Consider the following 15,769-nt stretch of genomic DNA (forward strand, 5'->3'; position numbering starts at 1 on the left):
GACAGCAAACCATTCATGTGATGGTAGTTCGTCAGGAGCAAATACATACAAACTTCCACAGACCTTGGGAAATCATGACTAAACAAAATGGAAGTTCATCTGGAAGACTCACAGAAAGGTATTGAAGTGGACGTCCAAAGAAATGTTCATGAGCCAAGCATTTGTTGTGAATTTTGCAGAACACAAAGTTGTGCAAAAAAAAAAAGTACTGGAACAGTGAACAAACAGTTGGACGTGCATTCGGCAGTTTAAAGATGCTCAAATTAAGTTCACGTGTCGTGCATTTTATCTTCATCCGGAAATGACTATTTCTAACTTTTGGGGACTTGTGTACTATAATTATTCTAACCATGTTGATAAATCTTGACTGGACAAGGCAAAAAGGAATCCCGCAAATGCTATGAATCGAAACAAAAAGTTCGCAGCAGATGACATTTAATGACAGTTAACATGAGATGAGTGTGATGAAATAAGAAGCTATAAATTCTTTCAACGCTTAGACTTTTACAGTACAATCGACGTTCGTCATTTTATTTCCTGGGACTCCCCCTCACGTCTTTTAAGAGGATCTGGTCTCACAGGAGTGGACCTAGTGGCCGCAAGGCCCGGTGCACTTTCATTTGGTAGCGTGAACTTGCAGCATTTCTGTCTTGCAGTAGTTTTGGGGTTTAAGGCGTTCGCAGCGTTTTACTTTTGCATTTCTTTTGTGGTTTGTAAGTTTTTGCTTCTGCTTTGTTTCTGTGACTGCTGTATATTTCGCTTGCAGAGTTTATGTGTTGCATTTGTTTGATGTTTTTGTGTTTGCAGCGCTTTTGCTCGGCCCTGTCAGCCTCGTACGATGCAATATTTTTTCTTTTACAGTTGTCTTCTGTGATTGTTGCCATTTTGTTGGGTGATTACAGCATTTTTGTGTTGACGTTGTTGTAAGTGCTTCTGTGGTGGTTTGGATTTTTATGTCATTCCTGTGTATTTGCAGCATGTGGCCGTTTGCAGCGTTTCTTATGCCCCTGTCGGCCACCGTACAATGGCACATTCGGTTCAAAACAAACACTCTGGGCGTCACACCCAATGGCAAACGTCTTTAAGCGGCTCAGAAAATGGATGCATGGAAGAATTTAGGGAAAATACCCCATTGTCATCAGTTCCAATTCCTAGAGCAAGATATGAATATACACACAATATACATTCATAATTTTCATCATTTGTAAATAAAGAAATAAGGTGGAGATAGAGATGTTCCCACACGGTAATATTTTTATTCACGTAGCATGAAAAAAAATACAGTCTCCTAAACTAGTTGCAAAATATTAGCTTGAGCCAAGGTCAACATTCACTGTGTTTTGTCCTCTTGATGGACTAAAGTTGTTGGTAGACAAAGGCATGAAGATAACATATTAAACATGTATAAATAATGAGTAAACAAATTTCATTTCAAATTCTCTTTTTCACAGTTATTCAGTTTCTTCAAAATCTATATACAAGTTGAATATTAATGTTAAAAATAAAAAATAAATAAAACACGATGAATGTCAGAGGACAACGGAAGCGTCAGAAGGCCTGCATGCGTTTGTCATGCACAGTGAGGCAGTTGAACATTTTCTGGAGTGAAGACTTGAGAACTGCATGACCGGAATCCCAGCTGAGGAGGAACACAGAAAGAGGTTTGCATGCGTTTCACAGCTCCAACACCAAGAGTGACAATATGCAAAGCTCTTTGAGCATTTATTCCATACCCTTGATAGCCATGTACGAGTATGCTCTTTGACCTTCACTACTAAGACCATTCAGCGCACGAGTGGAACGAATAGGGCACACTAGTACAATGGCCAATGTCTCAGTAACATTTTTTTTACATTACCGCCTTCCACAACTATATGACAAATTTGCATACTAGTAGGACAACACTGGCATACTAGTAAGGCTAAACTGTGAACTGTGCACTACTCGACAACTGCGTGTTAATAGTACCAATAGCGACATTGTAAAATTCTTTCAGTTAACATCTGGCGCAGTGGTTTTCTAGTGGTACACAAGAGAATCACTGCGTACATTTTCTGTTCTATTTACCTTTTTAGTAGATAGATAGATAGAGAGATGGATCTTTTTTTATGTAACTTTTATGGGCAAAACATTTGAATTGAATCATCATTTAAGTACCGTTTTTAATTTTTGATCTTGTTTTTGTTTTATGAACACTCATGGCTACTACGCTACTGTATTTTAATGTCGGTCATTGGTTCTTGGAGAGATAAGTAATTTTTTTTAGGAGCTACTTGATTAAAAAGAAAAAGTTAGAGAACCACTTGATCTCGCTTTTCACTAGTAGTAATGGACCTTAAGCTCGATATCAAGTGAATAAATGCTTCGTAGTGACAAAGTTTTCAAAGAGAGGTTCCACTTACAACATTGGTCTGATAAGGCGCTTGTTCAAATCCTCCTCCGAGTCTTCCTTCCTTCTCGTTTTCTGCGCTTTCTCTGCTATCTGATCCCAGATCTCGGTGTTGACCCACAAGGCCCCGGGCAAGGTCAGGCTGGCCTGAGTGCAGGTGATCCAGCGACACAGGGGGCAGCAGACGGTCCGGATCACGCCGTCCACGTTGACCAGTTTCTCCAGACAAGGTGTGCAGAAGGTGTGACCGCAGTGCAGCAGGCGCGGGACCCGCTGACGGCGTGAGTACTCGTGGCAGCACACCACACACTCCAGATCTTCACTTGGCAACATGTTGGGGTGCCTTAATTGGCAAACATGACAATTAAACTTCAATACACTTATCACTTAAAAAAAAAACAAGAAAAAAAACTCAGATTTACACTCTTTGGAACTTACTTGTTGTTGTCCATGTGAAGTTAGTGCTGTTCTGTCTGAGTTGTGTTCTGAGTGCTGCGGAGTAACAAGCGACTCTTAAAGCTGTGACTCCTCCTTTCACGTGACACGTGAGCACTCTTCCGGGGAATTCTGCTTAGGTAAACAGCCCCCAGGAAGAAGTGTATTTACACAGGACGAAGACGGAAAATACCCTCCTACTTTATCTAATCAACAAATATTGCTTTCATGTACTTTTTTGCACACTTTTTGAGAACTTAGATACTGTTCATTTTCCGTGGCAAGAATAACCTCAGAATAATTCTTTGTTTGTATCTAAAATCTTTTCAAAAGATCTTAATGCCTGGCTCACTTTAATAAACAGATGATCAGTCCTGCAAATCAATGTTTCAGAAAAAAAGGAAGGTGCATGTTTTATGACACTAATTTTTGGATTAAAAAAAAAAAAAAAAACTATCATCAAACATTCTCATGTACGATTTTACTAAAGATGTGAAAAAATAACAGCCATGCATGACTTTTATACATATATGATGGTATATCAATTCAATTCGATTAAACCACAACAAAACTGAGATAATTGTTTTTGGCAATAAAGAGGATTGCTGTTAGTAAATACCTGGAGTCCCTCTCTTTAAAAACCAAAGAGCAAGTCCGAAACCTTGGTGTTTCCCCCAAAATTGTGATATGTCCGAGTGAAATTCTGAAGGGACATGTTGTAAAAGTTACACTTTTGCAAAGACAATTGTCTTAGAAATGCTCATTATGGTTGAAATAAAAACGTCAAGAAAATCTTAAAATGTGCACATGCAAATAAACAGCAACACAAAATTTAGATAAAAAATGTCAATGTATATTATGTTTTATCGATTATATACGGTGTATTTTTCATATGCTTTATTTTAACACTATTTAATAATTAACCCTAAAGGGTACAGGGTGCCACTGTGCACTTATATTTTTTATTAACAGATACAGTATGTTTCGATATAGAAAATAAAAGGGACACATTGAATTGTATTGAAACATTTGTTAATAAAAATGTGGACAGTGACTTTGCAAACACCCTAAATAATAAATATTGTATATTTATATCTTCTTTCTTTTGTTACTACTGTGTTTATGATCTTTTCTATTATCACAGAATGTATTTAATACAGAATTTCCCCTTTAGAGACAGTAAGGTATAATACTATATATTCCATTTTATTTATTCTTTCATAAATTTATAATTAAATACAGTTTAGCAGCTGTAATTTAACATCATCTATTTAATAGAGAATTTCAAATCAAGGGTTAACAAGATCTACAATGGGAGGAAAAAGTATGTGAACTCTTTGGAATAACTTAAATGTCTGCATAAATTGGTCATAAAATGTGGTCTGATAATCTAAATCCCAAGAATAAAGTCTGCTCAAACAAATACCACACAATTATGTTTTGATATTTGTATTGAAAATAAACACTCACAGGAGAAGGGGGGGGAAAAAGTGAACCTGTGGGCTACGAATTCTCCAAGAGCTAATCAGAGTCAGGTGTGAGCCAACCTGGAGTCCAATCAATTAGACAAGCTTGGAGGAGTGGCTTAAAGCTGTTCTGGCCATTAAAAACACACTAGGTTAGAATTGTCTCTTTTAGAGAACCATTGTCCGATGTACACCATGCCTCGCTGGAGACCTCCAACTAAGAATTGTTGGCTTGTATAAAGATGAAAAAGGTGACAAAAGTATCTCTAAAAGTCCACGCTTAGACAAATTGTCTATAGATGGAGAAAGTTCAGCACTATTGCTACTCTTCCAAGGAGTGGCTCCCCTGTAAAGATGACTGCAACAGCACAACACAGAATGCTCAATGAGGTTTAAAAAAAAAAAAAAAAAGAACCCTAGAATGTCAGCTGAAGACTTACAGGAATTACTGGCACATGCCAACATTCCTGTTAACAAATCTACCATACGTAAAACAAACAAGAATGGGGTATATCGGAGAACACTGAGGAAGCTATTGCTATCTAAAAAAAAACATTGCTGCACATTTGAAGTTTGCTGTTGTTTCCACAGCAGCACTGGCAAAATATTCTGTGAAGTGTGATTGTTTGGGAGGAATAGGAAAAATGGTAAAGCACACCAGCATCAAAACCTTATCCCAAATGTGAAGCGTGGTGGAGGGAGCATCATGGTCTGGGTGTTAGTACCTCAGGGCCTGGACAGCTTTCTATCATCAATGGAAAAAAGTAATTCACAAGTTCATCACGATATTTTGTAGAATAACTTGAGGCCATCTGTCCAACAGAGAACACAGAAGCAAATGAACAACAGAGTGGCTTCAGAAGGAGAAAATAGGTGTTCATCTAGACTCGTCCTGACCTCAACACGATTGAGATGCTGTGGCACGACCTGAAAAAGAGCCATTTACATCAGACATCCCATGAATCTTGCTGAATCGCAACTGTTTTATAAAGGGGAGTGGTTCAAAATTCATCCTGACGGTTGTGCACGTCTGATCTGCACCTACAGGAAACATTTGATTGAGGTTATTGCTGCCAGAGGCAGAGGGGCAACCAGTTATTAAATACACAAGTTCACTTTCTTTTCCCTCCCCGTTCTGTGAATGGGTACGTTAGACTCTATAAAAATATGAAAACATAATTGTCGTAATAGTTTAAGCAGACTTTTTACTCACTCTTGAGATTTAGATGATCAAACTACATCTTATGAACAATTTATGCAGAAATTCCAAAGGGTTCACATACATTTTCCTCTCACTGTATATATATATATACGAATATGTTTTAGTGTCCACATTAACACAAGTGCTTCACAGTTCATTTTATTCTATTGGTTATCTACAACTTCCTGAAGGCCAGACTTATATTGCATTTTTTAATATTGCCTACCATAAAACAGTACAGTGATAACACACCTCTAGCTGAAAATGCCCACCAGCACAAATCAGATCTTCCCTTCAGCAGAAATGAAAATGTAAAGAAGCGTTATTGAAGGTTGCCTCATTGTGTCATCTACAGTAGGTGTGCTTGATAAGAGTTTCACGTGAGCAAGCTGCTTTGAAAGCACACGTGTTCACAACAATAAAAGATCATTCCATTCCAGTCGTCAACAGTCAGTTTTTGAAAAAGCCACCCTGGTCGGCAGGCTCCTTTATTTGCCTCGACTTTACAGAGACAATTAGTGAAGCATGACAACTTGGCCATTTTGCTTTACAATTAGACAAGAGCAGTCCATTTATGATTTGTTTATTTCTGAAGTGTTGGTGCTGAGAAAAATAAGTCCACTAGCGTCACGAATAAACGCAATACACAACAGTACAATGAACAGCAGTCATGTGGACACCTTGTGTCGTCAGACTACACACTCCAAGCCTTTGTCTATAAATTAAAATGACAAAATTGATCAGAAAGAAAATAAACAGAACAAAACGTTGATTCTCTTCACATGCCTCCTAATTGGGTGTGTATAGAGCGATGCGCGAGTTGTTAGCTAGACCAATTCCAAACTGCGCTGGTCCCGACTCACATCTGATTGGGCTCATGGGTTGACGGGAGGGAGTTGAAGTGTCTGCTACTGTCGCTTCATTACATTGCTGTTTTGGGGCATAGATCCGGTTCATACATTTGCCTACAAAGACTTTCCTTTTGTGCTTAAGAAAACACAAACTTTAAACAGAAATGTATTGTCAGTCAGATTAGAAAAAGAAGAAAATTTTTCTGAAAAAAAAAAAAAAACACCCACATTTATGTGCCTCAGTAGGTCACAGCGATCTCCAATGGTGGCGTCTCACTCTCTCTTTGTGTTATGCTGACAAAAACAAACAAAAATGATATGCAGAAGGAAGTGTGTTTGCAAATAGAGCAGGAGAAAAAGAAGTCTCTCCACAAGAGCAACTGACCAGCGGTGTAAAAGACACGACTCCTCCACAACCCATGAGCCACGTTGGTTTCCACTACTGATTCCCCCTCCCTTCCCTCACAGTCCTTTCTGGGTGGGGTGCTTTCTGTCCTCCAGAGTCCGTGGCGGTCCGGGGAACGAACGCCCCTGTCCGCTTGACGTGTCCGGCTCTCAATCCTGCGCTATGCTCCTCAGCACGTACTTGACCGTGTAGGCAAACGCAGCAAAGCCGACAATCACAAACAGGTTGGCTAGCGCTCCGCCTAGGAGTCCGTGGTTGCGATTGGGTTGCTGCAGGCCCTGGGCGGGGTTGGCGCCCCCGAGCGGGACAGGACCTCCGTTGAGGGCGGGGAGGCCGTAATGAGCCTGTTGGGGATCGCCGTCGGGCACCACGTCGGGTAAGGGGAGGGGCTGAGTGCGAGCGTTCAACTCTTCCTGTACTTTCTGTTTTTGCTTCATCTCCTGGTGACGGCACACAAACAATAATTGAGAGCGACGGCAAAGCTAAGCTAAGAAAGCTGCGAGCTTACGATGGCTCACCTCCACAACATCGGGGAACAATTCACAGAAGACTTTGTCCTTGAGGTTGAAGGTGAGACTTTGGGCTGAGAGCTGTCGTTTCTGGAAAAACAAGCACTGCGTTTAGCACAGCGTTTACAGTGGAATCTTACCACCGGACTTCATCAGGCTCCTTTGAGATCACCGTGTGCTCTGAAGTCTCAATGCTGCCCAGGGTGGGTCCCTTCTCCACCATGAAGCTGAGCAGACCTGTGAGGATGGTTGAGACAGACCATGCCGGGTTCCACGTGTCTGGGTGGAAGTCTGTGATAGACAAACACAGCCTGTGGAACGACACGCAGCGTTACATCACGGCAACGTGACCCCACTGGGAGCGAATGATTCCAGAAAAAAAGCAAAAGGCTCTTCTTACCTCGTATTACATTTAAATCTGCCGTTGGGTGTTATCATGTAGATACTTGGTGGTTTAAAAGGGAATTCCCGAGGAAATATGAGCTTTCCGTGATAGTAACCTCCTACAATAAACATGTAGGAAATTTTTGATTAGAATAAAAGATTTGATAATAGTACACAGTGTGAAATTTGTATAGAATACACCTTTAAAGTCAGTTGTGCATCATCTTATCATGTGACCCCTTACAAGATGTAAAACATTAAGGATCGACTCTGTGCATGCGTTTGTTTTTTCTTTGGCTTTTCAAGAGAAGACTATGAGAAGAGAAAACAGACTGCAAGTTACATGACGCATGGCGGGGCGGGGCCACGACATTCAAAGGATTATGTCTACAGCGACAACATACACGTCATTGTGTTTGGTTGTTTTCAAGTTTTACAATGGTTAACCTTTTTTATACAGCAGTTAACTTCTTTTTATACAACCCCAATTCAAATGAAGTTGGGACATTGTGTTAAACAAATAAAAACAGAATACAATGATTTGCAAATCATGTTCAACCTATATTGAATTGAATACACTACAAAGACAAGATATTTAATGTTCAAACGGATCAACTTTATTGTTTTTAGCAAATAATCATTAACTTAGAATTTTATGGCTGCAACACATTCCCAAAAAGCTGGGACAGGTGGCAAAAAAGACTGAGAAAGTTGAGGAATGCTCATCAAACACCTGTTTGGAACAGGCTAATTGAGAACAGGTGAGTTAACACAACGTCATTCGAATTGGGGTTGTACTTGTACCATTAAAAAAGAGGCGTATTAGTAAAAGCAACTTTGCATTGTGCTTTCATCATTTATCTTATGAGTGTTTTGTTGTTTGCAAGTCTTAATATTTTCAGCGCAACACTTATATTTATCGGCAAAATCAATAAGAAAAAAGCAACTGTGATTTCATGTATGGCTGGGCAATGATATGGGCGAGAATAAAAAAAATATCACAATTATTTTGATTGAAATTGAAATCACAATAAATAAACACCATTATTAACTGATTTCAAAATGTAGTATTGATTCAACTCCCAAAAATTGACTTTATATAAACAAAAAAATGTGTTCCTGCTGTGCAAGCCTTAGCCTCTTAGGGGCAGTGTGGCGCATGCATGGAGACACACATGTGATAAACAGAGTAGAAGAAGAACTTTATTAACTACAGTTTTGTTATAGTACCTGTTTGTAAGTGTTACGAAAGCGTTTGTGTGTGATTATTTGTTACTTGAAGGTAAATCCCCCGTCATGTCTAATGCTAATTTTGCTAAGCGGTCAATAGGGATTTTCATTGGTGTTTCCATCAAACTAGCGATGTTTTGTAAAACAAAGTTTCTTCGACTTAAATATACAAATATGTGATGAGTGTTGTTGTGCGTTTAGTTTTACAGTATACTCCAACGTAGGTGTCAATAAACAGCTTAAAGCACACTCAGGGAGGACAGAAGCACATATGTCACATGCTACTGCAAGCAACACAGGTGCATTCGGGGTGCTTCCACAACGCAGGAATTTCCATATACACACAACACCATTCAGCACATTAATCATTTTTCTTTGATTATGTTTTTATGATCGTGAGATTCAATTTCGATTATCACCAATCCCTAATTTTAAGCGCCTTGAAGTTAAAGCATTAAAAAAATACTTCCTTAACATATGCATTTCCAGGAATTTTAATCATTTGTACAAATGCAGTAGGACAGTAGTTCCCAAACTTTTTCCACCAAATACCACCTTGAAAAAATACTCTCTCCAAGAACCAGCATAATGACCAACATTAAAATACATTAACATTGTGGGCTAAGTGTTAATAAAAATGAGAAAGAGGTTTTATAATTCTGAAATTCTTTTCACATACTACAAGTCGGAGCCCGGAAATCCCAAGCAGGGTTCTACACTAACCTTTACACTGGTAGCACTGTTGCCACCAACCTTTTCAGTTTTTCGCATGCTGTAAAAAATTGGGTTTTGGCTCAAAGTTTATATATAAAAAAAAAAAATAAATAAAAAAAATAAAAAAATAAATAAAAAAAAAGCAACTATTCCCACACATATTTTCAGGGTGTACCCCGCCTCTCGCCCAGAATTAGCTGGGATGGGCTTCAGCAGGTCAGCGACCCACGTGAGGATAAGCGGTATGGAAAATAGATGGATGAACATGGTGTGTACTATGACCCTCAAACAGTGTAGATCGGGTGAAAAGGTTATGATGCAGTGAAGAAGCAGCTCAGTTCAACTGCTAATGTGAGGAAAACCCTTTTGTGACATATGGAAACCCATTAGGAAATCGCACATACGAACCGTGTCAGCTTGTGATTTGTGCGTATGGTAGACAAGACACTGAATCATCAGTTGACATCTTTTTTTTTTTTTTTTAAAAACAAAGCGCAACATCCTGTAGGTTAAGGTCATGTGGCACCAGCAAACCAAAACCATTGTGATAAGAATGACACATGGGCGCCATTTTTCCCCCTGCCAAACACCGACAATATGACATCAATCATGAGACCGGGAATTAACTTGTGTTCCGAAGGTTCAGGAGCATGTTTTTACCTTCATAAGGAGTTTTCTCAGGACCTCTCACCACATAGTGCCTGTAGGAGACAAGACAAATATTTCATAAGTTACCACTTTTGAAGAAAGACAAGACGACCTTCTGGTGTGTTTCTCGTGAGTCTCTTCGTAACATCTGTGTGACCTCACTAAAACGTCATCAACTTGTTGCAAGTCTTGACACGCAGCAAATGGCGGTTGCTTGGCCACTTCACCCTGTCCCTCCCGACCTCAATAAAAGTTCAAAAACAATCGATGACAATACAGGCTGGGTGTTCAACCACACATGCTTTCATATTTCTCACCTTTGCCCTGAGCTGTGCACATGTACAAAAGAGCAAACAGATGACTGTGACACAGAACAGATTCAAGTCTATTTAAAGACAATAAAACGGTCACGTTTTGACCCTCAACAAAGAAATGTAAATAGAATCCGGCACACATTTGATAAGTGTATGAAAAGGCGTTCAGGTGCTTCGATCGAACCCTGTATACACAAATACCTGGTGTATATTATTATTGTACTTTCATTAAGGTGCAGGATCTCATTTCTTTGACTCAAAATGTTTTACATACCACACACTATTTACTTTTTGCCCCTTCTTTAAAACCCCAATCCCTTTCAGTGACAAAAGGAAAAATTAATTTTCCCACTACAATACTATATTATGAAGAATTGCTGTACAATATAAAATCGTCTACTGTACGATATAAGCCTCACTCGTTGATATCTTTATTTTGATGTGTGACGTATTGTGTTAGCTCTGTTGCTACAATAACGTAGCATCTGACGTGTAGGGCATCTAAAGTCACTCTGTCAGACAAAAACTCAGACTCATACGCTCTTGGAGCACACACAACTACTCCAACAGAATGAAGTTACAACAAAAAAACTAACGATACATTAACACCACAAAGTAATAAAAATTAAAAAGCAGTACATGGCACAGTACTTCAAAATGGCATACATTGGGACATTACATTTAAGAGATCATCTTTCTAGCCTCAACGAATCAATAACCTTTGGCTTCCTATCTCACAAGCTGGGAAACAAAACGTTATTTTAAAAGGTTTCATTTCATGTGAACAAGCTGACAAAACTTGTGTTCCTCAAACTCAACCTCTGAAACAATTTATTAGCACATTTACCCGTTAACTGGTAGTCATACTTGAATGTTACTTAAAACTCTCAATTGTATTTATTTTAATTCTTTCCACGTTATTGCAGTCCTTGAAAACTGGTTGTACTACCGGATATTTTGAATGATATTTGTCCACAAGATATTTGTTTTATTTTATTTCTATGCGTTTTCTCAACAAAATGTGTCATAAATAAATGGAGAAAAGAAAAAAATGCCATTTATTTAATGTTATCACAAGGGAATATACTACATTAGCATACATCGTTTTCGGGATATCAAATTTGGTGAGCGTACCATTCTAGGATGTTGGAGGGAAGAGGCTCAGCACAGATGTAAGGCACGGGGTCTTTCTTTATCCTGAGGTAATCCTGCTTAAGTCGCTGAGTCGCTGTGGTTGGAGCTCTCTTGTTCCCGTTGTTGTTCATCTGTTAATATAAAAGTACACAGAAACTGAGACTGAAGTAAATAATCAGAAGTTCAGTAAATGCAATTTTAACATGTTTAAGGGTACCAGACTGCAAGGCATAGGAAAACAATGTGAAAATGATTCTGCTCATGTTGTCCATTAAACTTGCTAGTCGCTCTTTTGAAAAATAGTTGCAAGAGCGATCAGAATAGTAAGCAAATCACGAACTTGGTAGCTCTGACTGCTTTTGTAAACTAGCTCATCTCTGTTCACAGCCATGTTGTTAGTGTCTGCAGTGCATGATAGCGGGCAGGCACTTTGAACTAAAGATACTGCAAAAAAAGAAAAGGGCTAAATGGTTGTTTGAAACGTAACTCAAACCATTATGACAAATCAAAAATTGTTTTACAAAAGTGCATTACCAAAAGCAGATGGACACAATGACAAAACGTACTTACAAAACCAACAACAACTTATGCTTTATATTATCTGCAAATTGAGTGATGAAGCGCATGAACTATGATTAAATACACAACATGCTTTTATGAGTTATTATTAGAAGACAACAATACCGGTACTGTCACTATATCATTACAAACCTCCATGTGATGACCAGCTAACAACGTAACGGAGATGATCTGGGCGAAAACAACATTCAAAAGTTGATACACTAAACAGCAAGAATCATTATTTTATAACGGTCACTAATTGTGTCTATAGATCTTGCTTTCATGCGAGGCTCGTTGCCCGACGTCTGATGTCTTTTATGAAAGTGGCTCCATACTGAGCACAAACTGCTAGCAAACAGCGAGTCTGCTTATATCAGCTAAACCAGTATCGTAAAGTTCGGGTCAGTCGAGGGGACCCAGCTAGTATGACAACGAAGCGATTTATACGCCTCTAGCGGGTGCGGCTACTGCCAAATGCGGTGTTTAAACACTTATTAGCCACCAAAGGCTAACGTAGGCCAGTGCTACGTTCAGGTGGCTAATGCTAGCCGCCGTGGCGCTACAAACAAGAGTCGGTCACCTACGTATGTGAAATTTCCCAACTTATTGTGTGTTGTATTGAACATACCTCTCCAGAAACCCGGGCAAAATTGTGAATTCGGGTCTGGATATGAATTAGGGCTGTTGTTTCAGCGGTCAGACCCCAAACCGATAGACGAAGACACCGACGTAACGTTAGCACAAGGGAGCAGCAGGAAGAGAGAGAGAGAGAGAGAGAGAAGAACTCACTTCCGGGTTCACTCCTCACGTTTCGTCTTGGCGGTTTTACAAATGCCCAGGAAGCTCTTTAGCACCGCCCTGTGACCTGGCAGTGTTACAGTATCACGTGTGTGCACAACAGTGCTTATGAGCACGTTTGGCTTAAAGAACTCACAATAGTTTGGGTGTTAAAGCTGATCTCTTAGCATTGCATGATTGCGAACACATGTGACTCTCTCTGGCCTGATGATAAAAATAATATATTATTGATATGGGGGGCAGCAAAGTGGAAATTGTGGTTAGAGCATCTGCTTCACAGTTCAGAGATTGAGGGTTTGAATCTTTGGCCTTCTTGTGTGTTGTGAGCACATTCTCCTTGTGATTCTTAACAGCCATGTTCTATTCGTTGAAGATTCTAAATTGCCCATTAGTGGGAACGGCTGTTTGTCTCTATGTGCAATGTGACTAACTGGCAACCAAATACACAGACTCAGTGAAACTAAAGGATTATGAATGGAAGGGATCCACTGTCATGGCCATCAATTCGTGCATGACACACTAAATTAATTGAGACAGAGTGTTGGATAAGACGGTGCACATATAAAAGTGTATTAAATGAGGCGCACCCTCCCCTCCCCTTCAACATCTACTTCTGTTTTTGCAATAATTTCCTCTGATTTATTTTACTTCTATAATAACTTTAAGTCGTAAAGAGACTTTATAAACCCCCAGTATATTGCACTCACCCTTGCATTCATAATACTAGAGAGATATTTTGTGACATTTTCAAGATGTTCAGAAGTGCTTGTTTGATGTCACCATCAATGTTAATAGAAATAAGAACACAGTGACAGGCAGAGATGTTAATAATGAGCCATGCGTTTTTATAATAAATGAATATTATTTAATATTAAATGTGCAATTTACAAAATTATACAAAACATAAAATGGCATTATCAACCAAATACATTTGCGTTAACTGGGGTTGGGTGGCTGTGTCCAAGTGTGGCAAATCCAGAGAAATGGGGCAATGTAAAAACGAGTCAAGAGGTGAAAATGCCAGGATGACTTCCAATGTTTGACAGCAACAACAAGCCATGCTCTGTACAGTTGGCAATGATGTTGGTAATATTTGTCAACAGTCACATGGCAGCAGTTCAAACAGAGTGCAGGAGTCACGTGCCACTTTGTGTATTAATAATGGCAGTGGAAGCCAGTCATAGGGCAAACATTATCAGAAAACCTGGATTTAGGTCTGAGGGTGTGGTGTATAATAAATAACCATTCAATAAGACAGATGGCAACAAATATTTGACTTCCTCGAAAAGGTTTGACTGACATTTGGATATAAAAGCTGGAGTACTCCTGTCATTTCCTCAAACAATGGCCCTTAATAATACAAACACCCATCTATCCATTTTCTATAGCACTTGTCCTCAAGTCACAGGTGTGCTGGAGTGTATCCCAGCTGACTTTGGGTGAGAGGCGGGGTACACCTCAGACTGGTCGCCTGATAATCGCAGGGCACATATAGACAAACCAGTATTCACACTCACATTCAGACCTATGGAGGAGGTAAGATTTGAAATCCAAATCGCAGAACTGTAAGGCTGACATGCTATCCACTGTAATTGACCATACCGCTAATAATAACTTTATTATTACAAGGAATTTGTTTCACACTTAAATCAGGGAAAAGGAGATGTGATTTTATTTATTTTTTAAAGTTGATTAACTGAGGTATGACTTTCATTAGAGTCTAGGGTATTATTTGAGAAAATGCAGTATGTTTAAACAATTAAAAACAGAGTCAAAAATTTTGCAACCTCCGAAAACACATTAGCATTCTTTGATAATCATTCTGATATACATGCATTTGAAGTGAATAATATCAGACATTCGGCTACTTAAAATCAATGTACAAATGATGTTTTTTTTTTTCAAGCCAAGTTTTGATCACCTACATTAAGCTGAAATATATTCTAATCATTGGCTTCGAAACTTTAAGATGATGATGAGGCGGTGAAAAGGTTCCCCTAAGGTATCTCACAGCGGCTGAACTGGAGACTCCTCCTCCTCAGCTTCTCGGGCTGGAGAGATGCGAGGAGAGAAAACTCGCGAAAGACTTCAACACGGGAGATGTCACCTGAAAGTCAAGGCGTTTTGATCATTATGGCTGTAATGTGGCTGTCAAAACTGGATGAAAATGTTAAGAATTTTCCATGAGACATCAAAAGCCCAGCAGCATGTGTTTTAAAGATAAAATACAAGGCAGCTCTACCACATGTAGCTATATAGTTGCATTGAGTTCGAGGAAAAGAAAATTCATAGGAAGAGAGTGGGGAGCATCCTGTTCGTTATCTACGACAATGTTTCCCAACTTTTATTGGGCCAAGGCGCATATTTTACATAAGAAAAATATCATGGCACGCCACCAAACAAAATGTCACAACAATTATATGCAGTATACTGAAATAATAATGATCTCGTCTCAATTTTTTCACAAATGTACTTAGGGAAAAATCCAGGCCTCTTTAGTTGAACATAGTTCTACACTACTACATACTACAATAATAAACATCTTGGTATGTCTCTATTGTAGGTGTGTGGAACCTTTGTCCTATTATATGATGCAATGTTCATTACTATACAGTATATTACGACGACCTCTGTGAAATTAATACTTAAATGCTCTCACAGGGTGTACATGGCACCACGGGCCATAGGTTCCTCACTCCTGATCTGCTGTGCATGAATGATTTGGTAAC

At 39.2% G+C, this 15,769-nt stretch overlaps 3 protein-coding genes across 13 annotated transcripts in view; all 3 read right to left on the bottom strand.

The window, feature by feature from the left end:
* Positions 1-1,242: 1,242 nt before the first annotated feature.
* Positions 1,243-2,959, bottom strand: LOC133483463 (RING finger protein 224-like). The gene is made up of 3 exons (XM_061784768.1): positions 2,828-2,959; positions 2,403-2,732; positions 1,243-1,639 (listed from the first exon to the last, which is right to left on the bottom strand). The coding sequence occupies exons 1-3, from the start codon at positions 2,839-2,841 to the stop codon at positions 1,549-1,551; spliced, it is 435 nt and encodes a 144-aa protein (XP_061640752.1). The 5' UTR covers positions 2,842-2,959; the 3' UTR covers positions 1,243-1,548.
* Positions 2,960-6,058: 3,099 nt separating this feature from the next.
* On the bottom strand, positions 6,059-13,052 carry ube2j2 (ubiquitin-conjugating enzyme E2, J2 (UBC6 homolog, yeast)). Of its 2 annotated transcripts, none has more exons than XM_061784767.1 (7): positions 13,032-13,052; positions 11,682-11,812; positions 10,246-10,286; positions 7,658-7,760; positions 7,430-7,568; positions 7,267-7,347; positions 6,059-7,188 (listed from the first exon to the last, which is right to left on the bottom strand). In XM_061784767.1, the coding sequence occupies exons 2-7, from the start codon at positions 11,810-11,812 to the stop codon at positions 6,898-6,900; spliced, it is 786 nt and encodes a 261-aa protein (XP_061640751.1). In that variant the 5' UTR covers positions 13,032-13,052; the 3' UTR covers positions 6,059-6,897. The 2 variants fall into 2 exon arrangements, with proteins under 2 accessions (XP_061640751.1, XP_061640750.1); XM_061784766.1 differs by lacking the exon at positions 13,032-13,052 and adding an exon at positions 12,871-13,025.
* Positions 13,053-13,882: 830 nt separating this feature from the next.
* LOC133483459 (arf-GAP with coiled-coil, ANK repeat and PH domain-containing protein 3-like) overlaps positions 13,883-15,769 on the bottom strand; it is a 72,888-nt gene continuing 71,001 nt past the window's right edge. For all 10 annotated transcript variants that reach the window (XM_061784756.1, XM_061784754.1, XM_061784749.1 and 7 more), the window contains one exon: positions 13,883-15,147. In XM_061784756.1, coding sequence (XP_061640740.1) covers positions 15,038-15,147 — 110 coding nt within the window. In that variant the 3' untranslated portion in view covers positions 13,883-15,037. The remainder of the gene's footprint in view (positions 15,148-15,769) is intronic.

Source organism: Phyllopteryx taeniolatus, chromosome 9, assembly GCF_024500385.1.
Source record: "Phyllopteryx taeniolatus isolate TA_2022b chromosome 9, UOR_Ptae_1.2, whole genome shotgun sequence".
Taxonomy (NCBI): domain Eukaryota; kingdom Metazoa; phylum Chordata; class Actinopteri; order Syngnathiformes; family Syngnathidae; genus Phyllopteryx; species Phyllopteryx taeniolatus.

Excerpts from the sequence above, each read along its gene's own strand:
- ube2j2 (XM_061784767.1), bottom strand. The coding sequence starts at position 11,812 with ATGAACAACAACGGGAACAAGAGAGCTCCAACCACAGCGACTCAGCGA. Across the intron at positions 10,287-11,681 it reads CCCTCCAACATCCTAGAATG|GCACTATGTGGTGAGAGGTC; the intron begins GTACGCTCACCA and ends TGTCTCCTACAG. Across the intron at positions 7,348-7,429 it reads TTGAGACTTCAGAGCACACG|AAACGACAGCTCTCAGCCCA; the intron begins GTGATCTCAAAG and ends TTGTTTTTCCAG.
- LOC133483463 (XM_061784768.1), bottom strand. Across the intron at positions 1,640-2,402 it reads CGCCTTATCAGACCAATGTT|CTGGGATTCCGGTCATGCAG; the intron begins GTAAGTGGAACC and ends GTTCCTCCTCAG.